At 38.8% G+C, this 21,737-nt stretch overlaps 1 protein-coding gene and 1 long non-coding RNA gene across 3 annotated transcripts in view; one reads left to right on the top strand and one right to left on the bottom strand.

The window, feature by feature from the left end:
* RNF138 (ring finger protein 138) overlaps nucleotides 1-17,688 on the bottom strand; it is a 27,440-nt gene extending 9,752 nt beyond the window's left edge. The window contains exons 1-4 of one of the 2 annotated variants that reach the window (XM_032467180.1): nucleotides 17,478-17,688; nucleotides 16,741-16,930; nucleotides 6,079-6,244; nucleotides 4,474-4,589 (exon numbers count right to left, since the gene is read on the bottom strand). In XM_032467180.1, the coding sequence (XP_032323071.1) occupies nucleotides 4,474-4,589; nucleotides 6,079-6,244; nucleotides 16,741-16,850 (392 nt within the window). In that variant the 5' untranslated portion in view covers nucleotides 16,851-16,930; nucleotides 17,478-17,688. Of the gene's footprint in view, nucleotides 1-4,473; nucleotides 4,590-6,078; nucleotides 6,245-16,740; nucleotides 16,931-17,245; nucleotides 17,332-17,477 lie in introns of those variants that run through there. The other variant, XM_032467179.1, reaches the window with a different exon arrangement.
* On the top strand, nucleotides 17,395-21,737 carry LOC116659529. The gene is made up of 3 exons (XR_004314889.1): nucleotides 17,395-17,530; nucleotides 20,839-21,225; nucleotides 21,446-21,737. It is a non-coding gene; the product is annotated as an uncharacterized LOC116659529 (long non-coding RNA).

Below are 21,737 nucleotides of genomic sequence, written 5' to 3'. Positions count from 1 at the left end.
TTTAATTCTTTGGGAAAAAATGTAAATATATTTGTACTGTACATAATAAAGAATTATTATCCAGAATATATCACGAATGCCTGTAAGTAAGGAAAAGAACATTTTATCTAATACTTATACCAGACTTCTTAATAAACAGTTACTTAGCCACTTAAAATGTTCAACATCTTGGAGAAACTGTTAGGAACATAAAACTATTTGCAACTTTCATTCTTTCAGTCTTTCAGTCTTTGTGAAGAGTTGTATTTGGACTAAACTGTTACGAGCCTACTGACATCCAGTTATTAATGTTTATAAAGAGTCAAGATTACATGAAAAGCCTGCAAACAGATCAAATAATTTCCAAGGAAGGTAAAACAGACGTGGGCTCTGGTATCTTAATGATTACATGCAACCTCCCTCTCCTCCTCCTCCTCTTTCCTAGTAGCTAAACAGAAAGATACAGTCTTATATGTTAAAAGCAGGATTTTAATTGTTATGAACTAGAAATGGCCTCAGTAAAATAACCAGCACTGCTACATAATTTTTATAAAAAACTACCCCATACCAGTTTCATTAAACATCCACCAACATTTATTAGTTTACTGTAAATAGTTTTACCCTGACTGATCTGACTGAAACTAGTGCTGGTTTATTTCGGATGACTCAACTGGAAGTTACAGTGCTTACAGATGGAAAAGGGGACTGCATATGCCTTACCCATTCCTGTATATTCATTAACATGTAGAGTGTGCCCAGTAGTTCAGAAGGCGCAATAAATGTATGTTGAATTAATGAAATGATCTAAGGGTTTTAATCTGATTTTTTTTTTTTTACTACTGATAGGGGCATGCAAATACCATTTTAAGAATTTCCATAGCCACAGAGTTCAGAATTTAAATCACCCATTTGTATTTATAAGGGAATACTGTGAACTGTATTCTAAGAAAACAGGGCTCTACTCTGAGGTAGTCCCTTGACTTTAATAAAGCAATGAATTTTCATAAAATGCCACCAAATCCTGCTCAGCTAACTATTATTAACTATATGGACCTGCTTTCTTTTTTAACATTTTTTTTATTGAGTTATATATGGACCTGCTCTTAATAAGCAATATAAAATAAATCTGCTCCCCAGATACATGACAAAGAGTAGAACCCTAAATTCTCCCAACTGAATGCTTATTAAAAGCTTAACTGCCAGAAATAATATTCACGGAGAACTGCCCGAATGTACAGAACCACCATACCTAGATTAAGCCAGATTATCAGAGAAAAGCCCCTGGAAGAAAAGCTTTAATAAACTGCAATAAGACACTGCGATAGCCTACACAGAAAGTCTTTGAAGTACAGCCCTATGTAACTCGTTCTGTGTTTACCACAGGAAAGATGACGTTTTTACTGTGTTCATTTCTTCCTTTAAGGACCTATGGGCAAAGCTTCAGTACCCTCTCTTTTAGTATCAGGAATAGCTGTGTCTCTCTTTAGGAACTATTTGGTTTACAGTATCACAGACACTGTTAATAACAGTGGGTGTTTTCTTCTCTGTACTAACTACTTGGAAGCTGTGAAGCACAGTGTCTGGAATATTACAGTACATCTGGGTATCTTTTGCCCCTCTAGATCTTCTCTTGGCCTTTTATTTTTCACCATGCTCTGTGTACTGAGAAACTAACCTTCATCAACAGGTTCCCTTCTCTGCTTCCTAGACGGGTTCAGCCCAGCAGGAAATTTAGAGGAAGAAACAAGAGGGAGGTCAGGATACTTATTTCCCAGACTCATTCCCAGCAAGACTGCCTTGACTGGTTGCATCGCTCTTCAACTGTCCTCTCCACACAGCTTTCTTTCTCCAAGTTCTGGTGTCTACTTTCTCCCCTCCCCTCCTTTACACAGACCAGACTGTATCACTATTCCTTGTGACTTTCTATACCCTGCTTACATAGTGCACCCAATACTCTACTCTTTAAAAATAGTCCCTTCACTAAGTTCTCGTCAAATTATCTAATTTGAGCACAGTATCTGTTTCCTCCCAGGATCCTGACTATACTCTGCCTTCATATCTTATATTTCCTACTCTTTTTAAAAAAATCTTCTTTTCCTCCTTCAACAATTTCCTTACCAGAAATTCATATACCAACTCAATTTTTCCATCGCAATTAGAATTTTGCATAGGATATAAACATGATCAAGACTAGGGAGCCTATTCTAGATAAAAAAGACAAGTAAACAGAAAAGATTTCAGAATAGCTAGTACTTGGTCTAAGTCTTCAAAGAGAAGGAAAAATCCACTAGCTGCCAAAGTGTGGGTTGGAATGGTGGAGAAAATATGGAGGTGAGGAAACGATGATGATGATGATGATAATTAAAAACTAACATTTACCAAGTAAGGTACTATTCAATATGCTTTACCTGTATTTACCTATATATTGACTCCCAACCCAATGAGGTATTAATAGTATTATCACTATCCCCTCCTTCCTTTTAAATAAAGGAGAAAACTAAAGTACAGTTTTTGCCAAAGTCATACAATTAGTAAATGAAAGAGCCTGGTACCCAGGCAGTCTGGCTCCAAGCCTTCATTTTTAACAACTAAGCTATATTGCTTCTCTAGGATGGCAAGGATATGGTGGGAATAATTCAACATGGCTAAGACATACGATCCAACAATGGGTAGCCAAGAAATACAATGGCTAAAAAGAAAGGCAACTGCCAGATCAGAAAAGGCTTTATAATTAAGTAATTTTGTCTTATTAAGCTGGTTGTTCAATTAGAGCATGGAACTCCTTGAGAATCTTGACATCCTCTCTCCAGAAAAATGCACATATAGTATACACAAAAAAATCAGGCAGTTTAGGTAGTTCACAGAACCCTGACTGGCCCAACTCAGAATGAGAAACACTGCTCTGGAGCAATAGAAAGTCACTGACAAGATACAAAAAGGAAGGTATAAGGACAAGGAGAAAGAGGTCAAAATTGCACTTCTGAAATATCACTTTGGAAATCGTATATAGGACAGATTAAAGGAGGACCACCAACTAAAAGAATACTGCAATAATTCAAGTCAGAGAAGATGGCGACTTGAGCGAGGAAGTGACAACAGGGATAGAAGAAAGCACAGATGAGGAATACTGCTATTGGGAACAACAGTACCTATGACCTATGGAAGAAGGCACGTCTCATGAGAAGAAACTGAGTCATTTAAAAAGCAGTGATTGCCCAAATCATATATACTAGGAACTTTGCTAAGAGCTGGAGACACAATTGTTGAACAAGACAAACATCATCCCTGCACTTAAGAATAATCTGTTGGGTTAATAACAAATTGTTGAGTAATTTCAATACAGTACAATAATGAAAAAAAAAAAAAAGCACAAGGGATGAATCTAAGAGAACTTAAAAAAATCACAAGATAGGAGTAACCAATTTTATCCAATAACAGAGTCAAATAAAACAAGAACTTAAAAGAATTTTGCAGGCTAGGCAATCAGAAAATTACTAAAGACCTTTACCAGACAAATTCAACTGAAGAGTAGAGAAGATGCCTGACTGCAGTATACGTGCTTAAGAGTGGTTAAATTACTGAAAATTAGCAACATGTGAAATGAAATGCTACTAAAACAAAATCTTAAGAGACTGCTTAACATATTGTCTCCCAGGGAGCCATTCTATATTACTGCCACTGCTGCCTTTCTTTACACAATTTTGTGTGTGCTTCCTATCAACTTTTTAAAAATTAAACATTTCATTTTTTAGAGATACATGTATTGGTGGTAATACTATAAAGAAAAGCTAAAGAATGAATAATCCAAAAAAGAGGGTAATGGCTACTTCTGGGAACCTGGGGTTCAAATGGGCATGAGCTCACGAGGAGATTCTGAGGTCCTGAAAAATATTCTATTTTTTGACCTGGTTGGTGGGAACTGGGTATTTGTTTTATCACTATTTTTTAAGCCACACATATGTACTCTGGCCATTCTTCTGTGTAAAATACATTTAATAAAAACATTTAATATATATAAGCCTGAGATAAAAAGATACAAACCAAGCCAAAATCTAGCTTTAAAAGAACTGAGACTAAAACAGAACTAAGAATTTAGTAGTACCAAGTCTCACTTTTACATGACATTTTATCAAAATAAAAATTTCAAACAATTATCTCTTACAGAGTAAAAAAGGTTCTAGTTTGCAAATACATTATGGGAAGGGATTTTCTCTAGTTTTTCAAGTAATTTCAGCTGCAAAAGAAAATGCCTTCAACTCACAAATCTATTTTTTTATTCGGACATGTAAATTTTCTTAGAATGATTTTTACATAACATCAATCTCCCAGATTCAATTTTACATGCATCAAACAAACTTAGGAAGATAAATGAAGGCAATTTACTTTAAAAACACAAACACACATAAACAAAACAAAAACACCTTATCATACAGTCCCTCCAGAATTTCCATTTCAACTATAAAAACTTTCTTTTTAAGAATAAATATTGCTTACCTGTTCCCTACTGAATCTTGAGAGATCTGAAAGTTTGGAATGATAGAGGAAACACCATACTCATCTTGATACTTCTTACAAGATTTGTAATGATGTCTCATGCGATAAAATTTAATCTGTAAATTATTGATTAAAATGTAATGTGACTTTCAAAAGAACAAATATTACATGATTCTATTTATATGAGGTACACAGAGTAGGGAAACTCATAGAGACAGAAAGTAGAATATAGGTTACTAGAGAGGACATGGTAACGGGAAGTTACAGTTTAACCAGTAGTACACTTTCTGTCTGGGATGATGAAAAAACTCTGGAAATGGATAGTGGTGATTATTACACAATGTTGTGAATGTACTTAACGCCACTGTATTGTTATTGTGTACTTAAAAACAGTTAAAATGGTACATTTTATAGTATATATATTTTATCATAATAAAAATAGTCATAAAAATATATTAAAATTTTTTTAACTTTTAATTTAAAATGCAACTCATAAGTCTTGAAATATTGTCAACAAAAGAAAAAATAAGATAAATAAATATTCCATTTAAATAAGAGTTTTTTTAAGTAAATGATTTAGTCCTTGAGTAGGAGCTGAAAATAAGTGGTAAATTTCTATTCATTAAATGCAGAGACAATGGAGATGAGTCCAGCTATCTGTAAACTCACTGAAAATTAACAAATAATTTTACACTTAGAACAAAAAATACTAATAACAGACAAAAAATAAAAGTATTAAGAGGTTGTCCCATGGCACTAGGCATCCTTTTATTCCTCAACTATGGGAACCTGACAAATTTAGGAAGTGCTTAAAAACACTAAGTTCCCAAATTAACACTTGGAACATTTTTCAGTTTCTCTCTGAGGGGCAGAGCCGGAATCTCTCAAGTGTATTTTCCAGTTTCACTTCATTGCCCTGTCAGTTAACATCACCCTCAAAGAGATGGAAAAGCAGGCATGCCTCGTGTGAATACATGAAATAGCAATTGGTTTTGCTCATTGACTCTATGATGTTTGAAAGCCTAACGACTTCTCACCATTTCACTCCCTCTCCAAGTGATAGAATAAAATCCAGATTGGAGAATTAATGCCAGTTATTTGCCAATACATAATTTTCCCACTTGTTCCTTAAAAAGTAAGCAAAGTCTTCTTCAAATATTTTGTAATTTCTGAGATAAACACATAAAGCACAGCAGGCAGTTAGAAAAGTCCTCGTGGCTACATAAATCCACCTGGTCCATTTCTACATGCAGAATTGCAACGATGCTACCACAAGAAAAAACTACTTGGGGGTTGAATCTGTACCAGGATAGGGTTTAAGTGAGTTAAATGCCAGTTTGTTCATTTAGTTCATTTAGTAGGTAATCAATGAGCGATTATTTTGAAAAAAAATACTACACTAAAATTTATGGCTAAATCAGACACTGTATCTTCCAGTCTCTGTTCTCAATAAGTTTATAATCTAGTAAGATCTACAGCCACAGCTTTTCTGGCCTTTTCTACCCAGTTCCCAACCTAAATATAGTACCCGTCAAGAAAATTCAAACAGGAATTTCAGAGTAAAAACTTGACTTTCAAAGAAGAACGATGTCACATTTACTCTACCTGTTTTGCACAGCATCTGCAGCTACCAGAAAACTTCCTCATGATATTCTCAAGGTCTAAGGCCCGTTCAGGACACGCTCTCTCTCTTCTAGTCACATTTCCACGACAGAGGGGACAATGTATTCCACTTTCTCTCATTGCAGTCAGGAAACATTTTCTACAGAAACTAAACCAAACATTTGTGACATGTTAACTACTGAAAAAAATATTCTTTTCATTTTGGTGATTAAACACAAGCAGTTATGCATATGTAATCATGCTAAACGAGTTAGGCTATTTCTATGTCCATGAGGCTAGAATTTTAAAAAAGCATAATGTATTTCTCAGCAGAAGACTAATGATTGGACTAGATCGGAATATAAAAGACTGTTTTACAACTTTTAACATAATATAAGAAAAATAAATAATATGTAACATTATCAGAGGAAGCATGGTACAAAGGAATGACTGGATCTCATCCTGACCGTGTTGTTTAGCAGCTGTGTGATGTCAGGCAACACACTTAACCACAATGGACTTCCATTTCCTCCCTTTATAAAATGAGAGAATGGATCACACATCGGCTTTTGTCTCAAATTGATGTACTTCAAGATGTTGTTCCATAAGATATGAACAGGTCTCCTACAGAACAGCATCCAAATTGATTTTGAAAATTTAAGGATTATTCCAAGTTACTAAAGTTTCTCTGATAAAGAAAACAAGTGTTGCCCAAACTTCTGTAATTCTCCCAACAGTGTGCAGTGGAACATAATGAGAAATACTTAAGAATCCGTCCAGCTTTAAATACCTATAACCAACATTCTAATTGCAACCAAACTCACCAAAGTCTTTATTTTTCTCCCCTAACCCAAACAAATACCAAATTTGATCACCCAGCTTTCAGAAAAATTGGATAAATCATAGCCATCTATACCTGTAATCTAGAATAAAAATACATTTAATACAAACTCCTATAAATATACCAATCTTCCACATCTATACTAACAAAAATTGAGCAGTAATAATGTAATAACAGATCACAGAATCTGAGTTTCCTATCTGTGTAGCACTGAACAAGTCACTTTTCTCCTTTAAATCAGTTTCCTCACCCATATGATAATAAAAGTATCTATACTTGATAGGGTTGTTCAGAGAATTAAAATAAGTAATGTAGTAAAATGCTTATCACAGTATTTTTGACAGGAAAGTGCCCAATAAATAGTAGCTAGTATCACTAAAGTAGCATTAGAAGTGATTACCAATACATTAAAACATTAAAAATATTCAGGGGAGGGGACAGCTCAAGCAGTAGAGCGCATGCTTAGCATGCACGGGGTCCTGGGTTCAATCCCCATTACCTCGTCTAAATAAACAAACAAACAAACCTAGTTACCTCTCCTCCACCAAAAGAAAAAAACACACCTAAAAAAAAAAAGCTAAAAAAAAAAAAAGATTTTCTAAAAAAAAAAAATAACCCACAAAAAAACATTAAAAATATTCATCATAACCAAGAGTTGAAGAAATGCAAAGTAAACAAGACATAGATACCTTTTTCCATTGTCAAAAAACTAATTTAAAATAATAATAGTAATAATAGTAATAATAATAATAATAATAACAACTAGTGCTAAAGGATATAAAGAAGTGAGTACACTACATTTCTGAATAGCAATCAGTCAACACGTAACAAAATCCTTAGCGTCCCAAAATTCTGAATACCATTTTGAGTTTTAATAACTTTAGAAGTATAAATACTACAAAGTTACAAAAACCATCATCTATAAGTTTAATTGTTTAAATTAAAAACTGAAATTCGGGGGTGGGGTATAGCTCAGTTGTTAAATGTAAAACATTTTGGAAAAACTTTTAGAAAAATATAGTAGAAAATATTTACAACACAGAACCATACAGAGTTCTCAGACAACATTAAAAGCACATTCCATAAAAGGAAAATTTGATAAGGAGGACTTCATAAAAATTTTAAATGTTTGCCATGCAAAAGACTGTTAAAAAGACAAAAAGACAAATCAAAGACTGGAAAAAAGTATGTGTAAATCATGTATCTAACAAAGTAGCTAGAATACATAAAGACATCTCAAAGCTCAATAGTTAAAAAGCAAATAATCAATTAAAACATAGGCAAAAGACATTAAAGAGACATTATTTTACCTAAGAAGACATACCGACATGAAATACGCACATGAAAAGATGTTCAACATCACTAGCCATTAGTAAACTACAAATTAAAATCATGAGGTATCACTACACAAATTGAAATGGCTTAAATTTTAAAATAACAACATGAAATGCTGGTAAGGATGCAAAGAAATAATCACTCATACACTGCTGGTGGGAATATAAAATGGTACAGATACTGTGGAAAATAGTTTGGCATTTTCTTAAAAAACAAATCAAGCAACCATCATATGACCCAATAATTGATTCTTGGGCATTTATCCTAGAGGAACAAAGGCTTAAGTTCACACAAAAACCTGTACATGAATATTTAAGGCAACTCTATTTGTAATAGTCAGAAACTGGCTATTCCAGATACCCTTCAATGGATGGATAATGAAAATGTGGTACATTCATACCACGTATGGATGTATATTTAGCAATAAAAGGAACTAACAGACAACTCGAATCTCCAGAGGATTATGCTGAAGGAAAAAAGAAATCCCAAAAAGTTACATATTGTTTAATTCTATTTATGTAACATTATATAACATTCCTTTTTTGGTAACAGCTGTATTGAGATATAATTCACATACCATACAACTTACCCATTTAAAGTGTACATTTCCGTAGTTTTTATTGTATTTACAGAGTTCTGCAATACTTAACATTCTTGAAACGACAAAATTACAGAAATACAGAACAGGAGAACATTAGTGCTTGCCAAGGGCTAAGGAGGGGTGGGGTAGGATGTAGAGGAAAGTGGGTGTGGCTATTAAAGAGCTATGAGAAGGACCTTTGTGGTGATGGAAATGTTCTGTATCTTTATCCATGTAGATATCTTGGTTATATTTACAAGATATTACCAGTAGGGGAAATTGGGTTAGGGTACATAGAATTTCTGTATTATTTCTTACAACTATATGTGAATCTACAATGATCTCAAAATTAAAAGTTTAACTTATCCATATATTATAATGCATATTCTCTTGATAAATATACGATAAGTACTTACTACATAACAGATACTAGGAATATAACAAGGAACTAAAGTGACAAAAAACCCTACTCCAATTATAGCATTGTGTGCATGCATCTTGTGGCAGGTCTGTGTGTATATACTATATCCAAAAACATTTAACAAGTCATATTATACTGTGCTAAGAATAGCAAAAGTAGTTTATGAAAGTGAAGATTCTTCAAAGAATCAAATTATTTTAACAATTCAAAAATAATATAGAGGGAGGGTATAGCTCAAGTGGTAGAGTGTCATGCTTAGCATGCACAGGGTCTTGGGTTCAATCCCCAGTACCAGAGTAAGTGTCTACTCACTCTAACAGTAAGTAAACAAATAAACCTGGTTATCCCCCTGACTAAAATCCAAAAATACTAAAAAGATTTTTGAAACAATGGAAGAATGCCCTCTAAGAAATGTTGAGTCAACTAAGTAAGACTGGTAAATTAATTAAGATTCAAAAGCACAATCATATATCTCAGTAGATTCCAGGTAGGTCTAATAATAGACAATTATTTTTCTAAAGATTCAACAAATTAAAAAAATGAGTAGCATTATAAATTTAGATAAAGAGAATCAAATATGTCAAATCTGAATGTATAAGATGTAATAATATTAAAACCAAAGAAACTGATAGGAAAATAATGTAAAGTAAGTAATAAATTTTAAAGGACTATTATTAAAACATAATCATAGAAATGATTACAAACGTACCTAGAGCATACTCTTAATAGTAAAATTATAAATTAATATATAAAAGTTTAGTATGGAAAATGCACACAGCCTTGCTAGTAACTGAAGAAACAGATTTTAAAGTGACTTCTAGACACTATTATGAACTGTATTAAGCTAACAAAACACTGCTAAAAAAAAAGCTGGCAAAAAAAGATGATGGAATACAGATATGCTTTTATAGTATTAATGTCATTGTGTAAGTTAGCCCAATTTTGTGGAAAGCAACGTGACACTTATATAAAAAGCTGTAATTATTTATTGAGCACTTAATATGTGCTAGGCAGGGTTCCAGAAACTACATTCATTATCTTGAGTTCTTAATAAATAAATGTTTTAAAAGTTCCTTTATTTTATAGATGAAGCAACTAAGGCTTAAAAAATAAATAAACCTTTGGGGGGGGGGAGGGTAATAGCTCAATGGTAGAACCCAAGCTGGGTTCTATCCCTGTACCTCCATTAAAAAACAAACCTCTAAGAGGCTGAAGGCAAGATGCTTCTTACTCGAAAAACAAGGCCTTGTATGCTCCCTCTACCTCAGGGTCTTTGCCCAGAATGTTTCCTCTCCCCAAAATATTCTATGCACAAACATAGCCCTCCACAAATTAACACCTACCATCACTTAAATTTCAGCAACAATTTCATTTCCTCAGGAAAGGTCTTTGACTAATTAGCCATCCACCCACCAACCCACCATAGATCTGGTCCCCTTCTTATACTCTCTCTCTTTGAACCTATGAGTTTTTAAACTTTTTTAAAATTTTAATTTTTTTTACTCCATGACATCTGTTTTGTTTTGGGTTTTTTGAGGGGGAGAGGGGCAGTAACTGGATTGACTGATTGAGATACAGGGGATTGAACCCAGGACCTCATGCATGCTAAGCACACACTCTACCACTGAACCTATGAGTTTATAACTGCACACTTATCTGAGTGTTTATTTGAATTAAAATGTCTCTCACCAATGCCAGCTCTGATGGCAGAGAACATATCTAACTGGACATCACTGCATGCACAGCACTGTTAACACAGAGCTGGACGCCTAGTAGGCATTCATTAATATTTGTTAAAACAATGAATGCTAATCTACCTTAATCTAATCAAAAATCTTAACCCAAAGATATAATCCACAATCCTCAAATCAAAACCATGAGCACCTTCCATGTACAAAACACTTCAACAGAGCTATAATCCTCCTCATGACACAACTGACAAATGCCTTTGTATTCACTCTTTGACCCAGCAATTCCACTTGTGAGAATTTATCTTACAGGAAATACTCTGACATGTGAAATGGTATTTATACAAGTTTAACCATTGTGGCATTATTTGTAACAGCAAAAGATTAGAAACAACCTAAATGTTCATCAATATGAGACTGGATAAATAAATACTGATACATCAAACAATGGAATACTGTAATATCAAACATGTTCCATGGGTCAGAAATTGCTGTCTGGTTTGTTGAATGCTAGAGCCCTAGAATCCTCGACAGTATTGTTGGCACATAATGGACAGTCAGTGTTGGTTGAATGAATGAAAAATCTACAACCCCGCGTACACACACACGAGTAAGAAAGCCATTTATGTACTGATATACAATAACCTCCAATACAGTAACATGAAAATAGTAAGGTATGCTATTTGCTATATGGTAAAGAATGCATACAGTATGCTGTTCCTTACGTGAAAAACAAGAAAATTCTATTTACAACTTTTATACATATACCTCTGGAGGAATATGTAAGGTAACGGTAATTGTGGAAGAAAATCGTATTATTTCCTTTTGTACTTTTAATATTGTGAATCACAATAATAATACCTTTGATATTAAATAGCTGGACAAAAAACTTGACATAGATTCCTTTCTGTTTACAATAATAATCTAGTTTTTGTGTTATATGCTGTAGTTATTAAACTAAATACAGTTGTATATTTTATGGATTTCGAAAACTATAAAACACATAATACAAATTATTACTCTTATTCACAACTATCACCTCATTTAGTCCTTGCAAGAACCCTGTAAAATAGGTTGTTCCTACCCATTTCATGGATAATAAAACAGGCTGGAAGGAGTTAAACGACTTGACCAAGTGATACAGCTAGTAAGCTGTAGTCACCCAACACAGACTCATCATTACTTTATTCAATACCAAATGCATACAGTAGGCTCAGGTAAGAAGCAGATCTAGGTTGCTGCATTTTAAGACTTACAGTCTACCCAGTGAGAATGACATCAGTCAAATCACCTGATTCCAAAAATATTATGATTACAAACTGTCATAAGAGGTACAAAGCGAAGTTATTCAGGTCTTTTAACTTCAATTCTTTCCTTCCTCTGTACCAACAAGCACATTTCTTATTCCTTATCTTCCTTTTGCTAGACTAGTTGAATCTGCTAGATAGAGCTTTTTTCAAAACAAAGTAGAAGGGGGAGGAAAAAAGGGGCAAATCAAGATTACTAACTATTTTGATGTATCAAAGGAGACTGCATCTCTCAGATGGTGTACTACTCTGAAACAATTGTAAAGGTTATCTTTAAGTTTCTCCCAACTTTAAACTAGCAAATGCCAGATGAATTTCTCTTCTTACCCATTCTCCAAACAGGCTGATCAACAGACACGGGGAGAGTAAAGCAACCTTCCCATCCATCAAGCTCCTGCTTTTAGTATTAATTTAAAATCTGGTAACTTTAATCTTCTTAGTCTGTAATCAAAATCATTTCCCCCCAAAACTTAAAATATCTGATTTTTAAAAAACTTTAAGTTAGTCTTCAAGACAAAATCAAATCAATCTTGTTACATAATTACATTAAAAAATTGTACCACTTTATAAATAACCATTTTTCAAAAGGATTTAGATAAGGTCTTAAAAATCTTAAGAAAAAAGATGGCCTAGAGCAGCATCTTTAAATCAGCAAGAGCCCATAGGAGCCTGGCTTCAGAATTACAAGTCTGTAGGAAAAAAGAAATTTTGAAACTATATATTTAAAGCACAACTGCCCAAACAAGATATCAATAAAGTTGCTAAAATTATAAGAAACATTAAGTGAAAATTCAAGGACTGGATAATCCAAAGCAGGTCAATAAAGAATCACACATAGATGTCCAAAAGCAAACAGATTAGATACCCATTTTTAACATCTGGCAAGGCATCAACTTGTCATTACATGTAACTTTCATTGTGATGGAGCTTACTTCTAACAGTGTACAGTTACCCCCTTAACCATTCAAAACAGAGAAGGGAGGTTTGGCTCAAAGAGCCTCTGAAGATTACAAAGGGGGAAAAAAAGACATAAATACCTTACCACTATGCCAGTCTGTACCTTCTGAAACATTACTTTGAATACCTGCTCAACTTTAATATTCTTAATTCATTTTGACATGTTTTTCAAAACATTACATCTGACCACTCTAAGGTATCTGATGCTGCTGACTACAGTTCCTTAAAATTTTTTTCAGTTTGACCTGTCACATTCTATCCTGGTTTTCTTCCTATCTTGTCTATTCCTTCTCAGGCTGAACTTTTCTCCACTGCACATTTAAATATAAATTCTCCAGCACTCTGTACTACCTAGACAGCCCTCTGCTATCTTTCAATTTCTTATATACCTCCCTCAGAAGCTACATTCACACTCACAGCTTTAGCTCCATGTATTCCAGATCTAAGTACATACACTTAACTATTGGACATACAATCATCAAATCTTACACAATCTCCTCAAAATGCCAGGAATCTCTTCTCTCCATTCCCACTATCATTACCTTGGTTCAGGTTCTAATCCATTTCCCTCTCTGACACAGCAATGAATGACCTCTTCACTAGTCTCACCACTACCAAGCTAGACAAGACTACTAAAGTAAATTTTAAAATTTAAATGTGACCATGCTACTCCGATGCCAAAATTATTCAACAGATGAGGAAAAAGTTCAAATTGGCTTACACAGTAAATTCCTGCCGACATCTCTAAGCTCCATCTCCACTACACTCATCCTTTGGCTCCAGCCAAACTTTGTAGTCCAGATACAGTCATCCTCTGTAACCCCTCCTCGCCTCTGCATATGCTGTAAACCTAATCAGGGTATTCCCCAGCAAACCCTGCATACCAATTCTGATTACTTCATCCAAAACAGCTTTCCTATACTCACAGGCTGATTTAGGCACTTGCTCTCAATGCTTACATAAAAATTTCCTCCTCAATTTCCTGCATACCCATCACATTCATGTACAGGTCTTTTCCATTAGACTATTAATGGTCTCCAGAGAAACAGAACTCTGTATTCCCTCTACACAGCACAGAGAAAGCATTCAACAATTGCTGTTTGAAGGGATGAACGAGGATTAAATGAAAATTTCTATTTTGGTAAAGTTATTCTAGTGATCATGAACTTGCTCCTTTTACTAGAATGGGCAAATCCTTCACTGTTGCTGAACTGGCAAAGAAAACTTTATTTTCTAACACACCAATAGGAGCACAAAGCTCTTATCACCTCATCTCTCACTCCTCTTGAACAAAACACTGATTTTGTAGCCAAATATAAATTTGTTTAAAGGCACAGGTTTGTCTTTTGTAAAAAGGAAAGAGCAAGTGACATTCTAAACTAGATTATTTTTTTTAAAATTCTATTTCCCCACCAAACTCCTTCTAATCAAGACCCTGTTCCACCATTACCACCCCTTCCAAATAAAACTTTTCCTCCCTCTGCCTTAATTCATTGCTCAGCCAGAACCTTAGAGAAACTGTGTGTGTTTGAGAGGGAGCAGTGCTGGTAAAGGAGAGGATGGATGGAGGAGAGTAATTTGAGTAGTAGAGTAGTAAGTGTCCATTCCTCTTTAAAAAATCTACTCTATATTTCATTTCCACATTCCAGCCCAGTGAGTTGTTTTGAGAAAAGCCCTCAACAATCATCACTACTCTCTTTTCCATAGCCTTGAGGTCAAGCCAAACTACAGCCTGGTTTAATAAAATGTCCCACAGCAGAAGTGAACTAGAGCAAACTGCATGGAATTCTGAAGGGAACTAGAGATTACAATGAGTTCTGTGAGGTCAATGACCCAAATGGCAACTGAAATGATTCTATCCAGAAAAGACCTACTTCTTCACTTTGACCTCCTTGCCTCCCTTCTTCCACCCACCGCCATCCCAAGCACATCAAGTCATAATAATGAACACTGACAGACTAAAGACCAAAAAGTATACATTGTGCCCAGAACATCTCAAAATATTTTTCTAACAATCCGCACTTGTTGTACCAAATAATAAAGGAATTCCAGATTGTCATTCATCTCCCATAAGCAGCAAAAACATAACTGGCTTAACTTCTATTATAAAAAGTTACATACTCTTTGGGCTTGCACAATCACGACAGAATAAAGACAGACAGTGTAGTTAAGACGGGATCTGAAGCAGGGGGAGGGTATAGCTCAAGTGGTAGAGCACATGCCAAGGTCCTAGGTTCAATCCCCAGTACTTCCATTAAGAAAAAAAAAATTAAATAAGTAAACCTAATCACCTATGCCCCCCTCAAAAAAAGACTAGGGAATCAGAGTGAGAAGAGTGGGTATCAAGAAACAACTATAAGGAAGTTTGTGATTAAGAACCCCAAACTCAATAACCCATTCTTTACAAAATTACAGAACCTACCGCCAAGTCGAAGGAGAAACTGATCCTCTTCAGCTATTTGCAGCACAGAACTTTCAAGCCTGAGTGTATTTTTTCAAATAGAGATTTCTAGGCCTCACCTGCCAGAAATTCTTTCATAAGTTTGGAATGGAGCCTGGGAATTGGTATGTTTACTCTGAAAGTTCCCCAGGGATTCTGATCAGCAGCCAGGTTTGTCAGAAGTGCTACATCTTCACAAGAAGGGTTCCTTCTAACCCTTACTGACAGCTTAGCAGTCTATAAAATTATCGAAGTTCTTCCTACAAATATTCCAAATCGAACAGCACCAGGCCACCTCACCGACTCCTTCTGCGGTCTCCATCACCCCTAGAGTTATTGTCTTCATTTCAGTTCATGCCTCACAAGCGCAGTCTTTCTCATCACCACCCTTATAGTAACCAAGTAATAAGCAAAAGGGTAAAACAAAGGGAACCTATCACTTCAATACCCGGAAATCCTGTCAGTTCTAACATTTGAGGGAAGCAAACCCGTTCTAGGTCATTCTAATCTGCGCTGAATTTTGCACGCGTCGAAAATACTTTCAAGGATGGTCTGTGAAGCAGGGATGAAAGGTGAAGTGAGATAAGAGCTCCAGGATCGGGAAAGGGTGGGCCACGGTTCTGAAAGGAAAAGGAAAACTTGGGAGCGGGGCGGGTCGCGGAGCGGGGGGAGCGGGCCGGTGCGAGCACCTCGGCCGGTTTTGACACTCGACACCCCAGCCTTCGCTCAGGTTGCTAGGAAACAAAAAGGCTCCACGTTCCCAGCAATTCCTCCCGGGCCTGCAGGAGAGGAGAGGGGCCTCGGGGCCCGAGGACGCCCCGGGGACAGGCCTGGGCATGGCCCGGGGGCGCGGAAACAAGGGAGACCCGAGGTCCGGGAGCTCGGGCTGAGGCGCCGGGCGCAGGGAGCCGGCCGCGAGTTCGCAGGGCGGGCGGCCAGGGCTCCGACCGGCCGGGGATGGGCCCTCGGCGCCGAGCGGCGCTCCAGGAGGCCGCGGCGGGCTCGGCCCCCGCCAGGCCGCAGCCCAGGGTCCGGGTCGGGATGTGGGGCCTAAACGACCACCCGGCTCCGCGCGGGGGAGGGGGCGTCTACTCACACGTGCTGACAGGCCGCGGTCCGCACGGGCGTTTTGAGCACCTCCTGACAGACGGGGCAGTAGAAATCGTCTTCCGTGTAGGACGTGGCCGCGGAGAGCTCCTCGGCCATGGCGGGAGATGCGGGATCAAGGCGATGGCGGCGGCGGCGGCAGCGGCCGAGGTGGCGGTAGCGGCCAGGGGCCCGACTCCCTGCGCGAACCCGGAGGGGGCGGGGAATCACCTCAGGAAGCGGCTCGCGCCAGGAAGGGGGCGGGGCCCGGGAGGGGCGGGGCTGAACGCCGAGACGCCGCGGCCGCACGCGCCGGGCGAGGGTCGAGCCCAGGGCTGCTCCTCCCGCAGGGGCAGGGCGGGAAGGCGGTGCCTGGCGGGAGGCCGCGGCCGAGAGGCCGGTGATTGGCCTCACTGTCGCTTCCATCGAAGCCGGGAGCCGCCCCTCTGGCCCGGGAAGGGCGTCCCCAGCCCGCCCTCAGCCCACAGCCAGCCCGCCCCAGGCCACCCCCTTACCTGGCTCCGCGACGCAGCCGCGGCTCCGCCCTCAGCCTTTTTCGGTGCCTCCGGCCTCCCTTTTCCTGGTTTTTCCGTTCCTTCCCCCACCCCCCGCCACCCCCACCCCACCCCACCCCCACCCCCGCGCAGCCGTTTTGCGCCCCGCGGCAGCCTACTCTTCTCAGGGGCTGGGCGCCCCGCCCTGCCCCGCCCGGCCCCGCCCCTGTACTCCGACTGCGTAGGCGCTCACTTAGGAGCCCCGGAGCCTCGCGGCTGGTGAAGCAGCTTCCCCGGTGAGCGCAGGTAGAGAAGCCCGGCGCCGCCCTCAGGCTTCTGGTCTTCCGCTGCTGCCTTCGCAGCCGAGGCCGGGAGGGGGGTGGCGGTGGGAGTGCGCAGTGCTCATCGGCCCGAAACCGGGCCGGGCCCGAGGCTCATGGTGCTCCGGGATCCCACCGCCCCCTCCAGCAGCTCTCCCGTGGCATCGCGCTGCGTGCAGCCGGCGCGGCCGGTCACCGAACGTAAGGGGCTGCGAGCGCAGGGCCGAGGAGTGGGGGAGGGTGGCCTCCGTAGCAACCGGCGCGTGGCACCTGTCCCAGGTTGTGACATAAACAGCTGGGTGCCCACCTGTACACCCACAGCATCCCTACTGCAGGAATTCCTACTTCTATCAAATATATTGGGTTTTTCAGGAACTTTTCTTCAGAAAATGGCACTAACGTTAAAAATTTGGTCCCTACTGTTTGCCCTTGTCAGTATGTTTTGACCATGTCAAGATGTGTTATAAACCAAGTACTGTTACGGGATTTTAATCCTTTAGAGAGGAGAAATTAAAAATAAGCTCCTTGAGAGGGTTTCAGCTTTCGCCCTTAACACAATGTGACTGACGAGTTACAGTCACAGATGCGTTTTTCCACCAATACCTTTGCTTTGTTGTTTGACGGCTTTGAAGAAAAATGAGATAGAAGCATGGATCTAGGCGTTTCACCAACATTATTCACCAATTTAAACTTTTTTTTTCAATGGGCCCTTAATTCTCAGTTATGTCCACACAATTGATAAATCTGTAAGTTGAGATCACAACCACCTGAAAGGAGCCAGAGAAATATGGCAACATGATAAAGCATTCTCCGTTCACTTCAGAAAAGAAAAAAAGGTTTCATTACCATGCTTTGTTAAAGCTTTCCACTATGGACTAAAAGATTCATAAATAGAAGCCACTGAAGGGCCTAGTTAATTCAATTCCATCACTTATTGTCCATATTGTCCGCGACACTAGGTTAGATGTCATGCATGTATCATGAACTTTGAGTTCTAAATTCATTTACACTCTTGGGTGTCTAACAAAATGAAGGGACAAAAAATGGTGTCTGCCAAAGTATTAAATTTTTCTTTAGCGGTGACTATCGTCAGGATAGGAAGTAGAATGATTGGATTTGTATGGACTTAGAAAACTTTATGGAGGAAACGACAATTCCTTCTTAAAATGACAATTCCTAGAATAATACCAAGTTATTTTCCCAGTGAGCAGCGAATTCCCTCCACCAAAGTACATTTTGTATTTTTGTCCCATTTCCTCCCTTAGCAAAAACAGTAGAAGCAGAGCAGAAATGCTAATTTTAGCTTCAGAATTCTTGGGAGGAGGAAGAGCACTTGATGGGAAGGAAGGGTACCTAATAGCAATAGTTCAGGTGCTTTTCAAATTCTCTTGTAAAATACTTCTTGGATTCCAAGTTTCACATCTTTGATAATATATTCCCAATCGTATTTTACTTACTTTTACCACTTGAGGAAGTAAAGCATATTTTCTACTCAATAGAATCTTTCCCTTTACTTAGTGAGAATCCTTAACCAGAAAATTAATTTTGTGACTTTAATTTTATTTGCTTCATTTTTTTCTCTGTAATGGCAGCTTACTCATACCCTAATCCAAACATGTTTGTATTACTTCCTCACATACTCTAGGAAGTTACTTGGCATACATGTAAGCATATAGTTGGCCATATGTGGAAATCCATCAAAAATGTGGGTGTAAGGAAAATGCAGTTACCCTCTGAGAGCTAAGCTTAGAAAAATAAACCTTAAATGCCAAAAGACACAGTCTTCTGTCTTGGCAGCATTTCATGTGAAAAACTACTTGATATTTTTATGGCAATGTCACAGATTTACTTAAAATACATTCAGCTGAGTAAATAAGACGTCCTCAGCCTTGGGGCAGTTGGGTGAAAACTCTAAATGTTAGTCCAGTTTGACAAACTTAGTCTGTTGCAATAATTTAAACATTTAAGTTTAGATTTAAAGTCTCTTAATATTCCATCTCAGTTGATTCCCCTCAAAATGATATTGGAGAAGATAAGAAGGAGGTCGGGGATAGCTGGTATGAACTTGAGATACCACTGGGGAATCTTTGGTCCAGAGATCTGCAAGATCTCCTTTGAATTCTTGATGAACTTTTCTGCCGAAAGGATCATTTTGGCTGCTCTCTGAGATGCAGTGAGTCCTGGACATTCTGCTTCTGGTACCTGCTGGTGAGGGCTTCTCTGGCCTCTCAGCTGGGTGAAGGTCCTGTGGTGTGCCCTGGTTGACTCAGTCTCACCAATACCGTGAACCATGTGAATCTCTGCTACAATCATCTTCCAATTCCTTGACCCTCAACATGGCAGGCTTCTCATTCTCTCAGCATAACTAGTGTCCATGGCATCCCTTGGGGCCCTCCCCTCTGTAACTCTGGAAGACCCATTCCTCCTAAACATTCCATGTCACTGAATTTGCGTGAAGTGCTGACCCCTAAGTTGGTTCTACACAGCCCAAATTCAGAGGCAGCGGTGCTTTCAGCCCCTGAGCCCTGGGCACTCCTCTCAACCTGCCTAACACACCTTTCTTATACTCTGTCTCTCTTTACCAACCACAGTCCCTTGGCCAGGAAAAAATGGACCTTTGCCCTCACCTTTTAGGGCAGACTGGGCGCTCCCATATGCAAAACTCTTCAGTCAAGTCCGCTAGGCCAGGAATTGATATTCAAAAAGGGGAGAGAAATGAATTTAGAAAATTAATTTCTTTCTTGACAAAACCTGGCTTTGTCTCACTACAGAACCTTAAAAGCCTGCTTGGCTGGTAAAAGAGCTTGCCTTTGAGGAAGTGGACAGGGAAGCTGGGAGATGGAATGGGAGACAGGCTCGTGTTTGGTTTCCCTGTATACCCTTTGGTATCTCTTTAAATTGGTACCATGTGCAGTGTTGACATCCATCGTCTGTCCTGGCTGGCCAGTGCCATTTGATTTCAGCTGTTAAATATTTTCGGTATTACTCCTGACCATGCACATAAATAACCTATTCACTGAAGGCATGTAGTTTAATTGTTTAAGCCTGTTTTGGAAATGCTCTCAAAAAAAAAAAAAAAGCAACATTCCTGTTGAATTAATACTGATTTCTTCTTTTCCCCACCTCACCACAACACGTGCATACACGCAGGCAGATGGATGCCTCAGGCTGAGCAGGAAGGAGTCCAAGTGAACAAAATGTGAAAGGAAAACCATAATAGACACCATGTTCCTATCAACAGGCATTCACAAACCCCACTTCCATCCGCCACTCTAACAAATGATTTTTGTTTAGGTATCTCCTCTTTTTCTCCGAACCGTGTCTTTTGGGAGGCAACCCACAGTCTTGACTGAAGCGGAAAAACCATGATGGAAATGAGCCAATCTGGATGGGCCATTGCCTCTTGCCAGTGGCTTAGACCCAGGCTTGTGACTCAATTAAGATCAAAGAAATGTGACAAGAATTCTTCTGAGGGGCTTCACCAAGTGCTTTTCTTTGCTGATCGAAAAAAACCAAATAGGAATAAAAAACTCCGTGCTGCTGCAGGATGTTCTCTGATCTATCTGGGCTGCCTGGAACTCTGCAACCATCGTGGAATCATGAAAAGAAGGAGCGGGAGGATAAGCCAATGTGCTGAAGAGGTCAGAGCTGAAAATGGAAGGAACTAGGTCCTTTATATAGGTGAGCCATTCGATTAATCTAATCAATTCTGCAACTACCTTACCTCCTGTCTGTTAAACCTTAAGCCATTCTCAGTTGGCTTTTTTGTTATTTGTAACTCAAGTATCTGAGCTAGGCATTTGCTTAATGCCTGTCAGATCCATTTCCCCCAGTGGTCCCCTGTTCTGTTCTGTGTTGCTGGAGCTGACCCTGCAAACTGTTTCCCATTTTCCCTTGCCAGCTGACTTCTGGCTATATTCAGCCAATGGGAGGCACTGACGAGACACTGGAAAGAGAAAGGAAGGAAGAAGCCAAGATATTTCTCCCTTTGTAATTTATCATAAGAAATATATATTTGGTCTTTGACCCAGTTTGGGGCGCAGACCTCCTAAAAATCTTGGAATTTCCTAATTGATAAGAGAGCAGTAAAGGTGTCTTTTGTTATGTTAATAAAGTGACTTTTGGAAAGCCCCAGAGGGTGGAGCCTGGTCCCCAGGCAAACCAACAGTGTAATTAAAGGCTTGGAACTTTCA

The sequence above is a fragment of the Camelus ferus genome, chromosome 24 (genome assembly GCF_009834535.1).
Source record: "Camelus ferus isolate YT-003-E chromosome 24, BCGSAC_Cfer_1.0, whole genome shotgun sequence".
NCBI lineage: Eukaryota > Metazoa > Chordata > Mammalia > Artiodactyla > Camelidae > Camelus > Camelus ferus.
The sequence above is the reverse complement of the archived record's forward strand: the minus strand, read 5'-3'. Positions and strand labels throughout refer to the sequence as shown.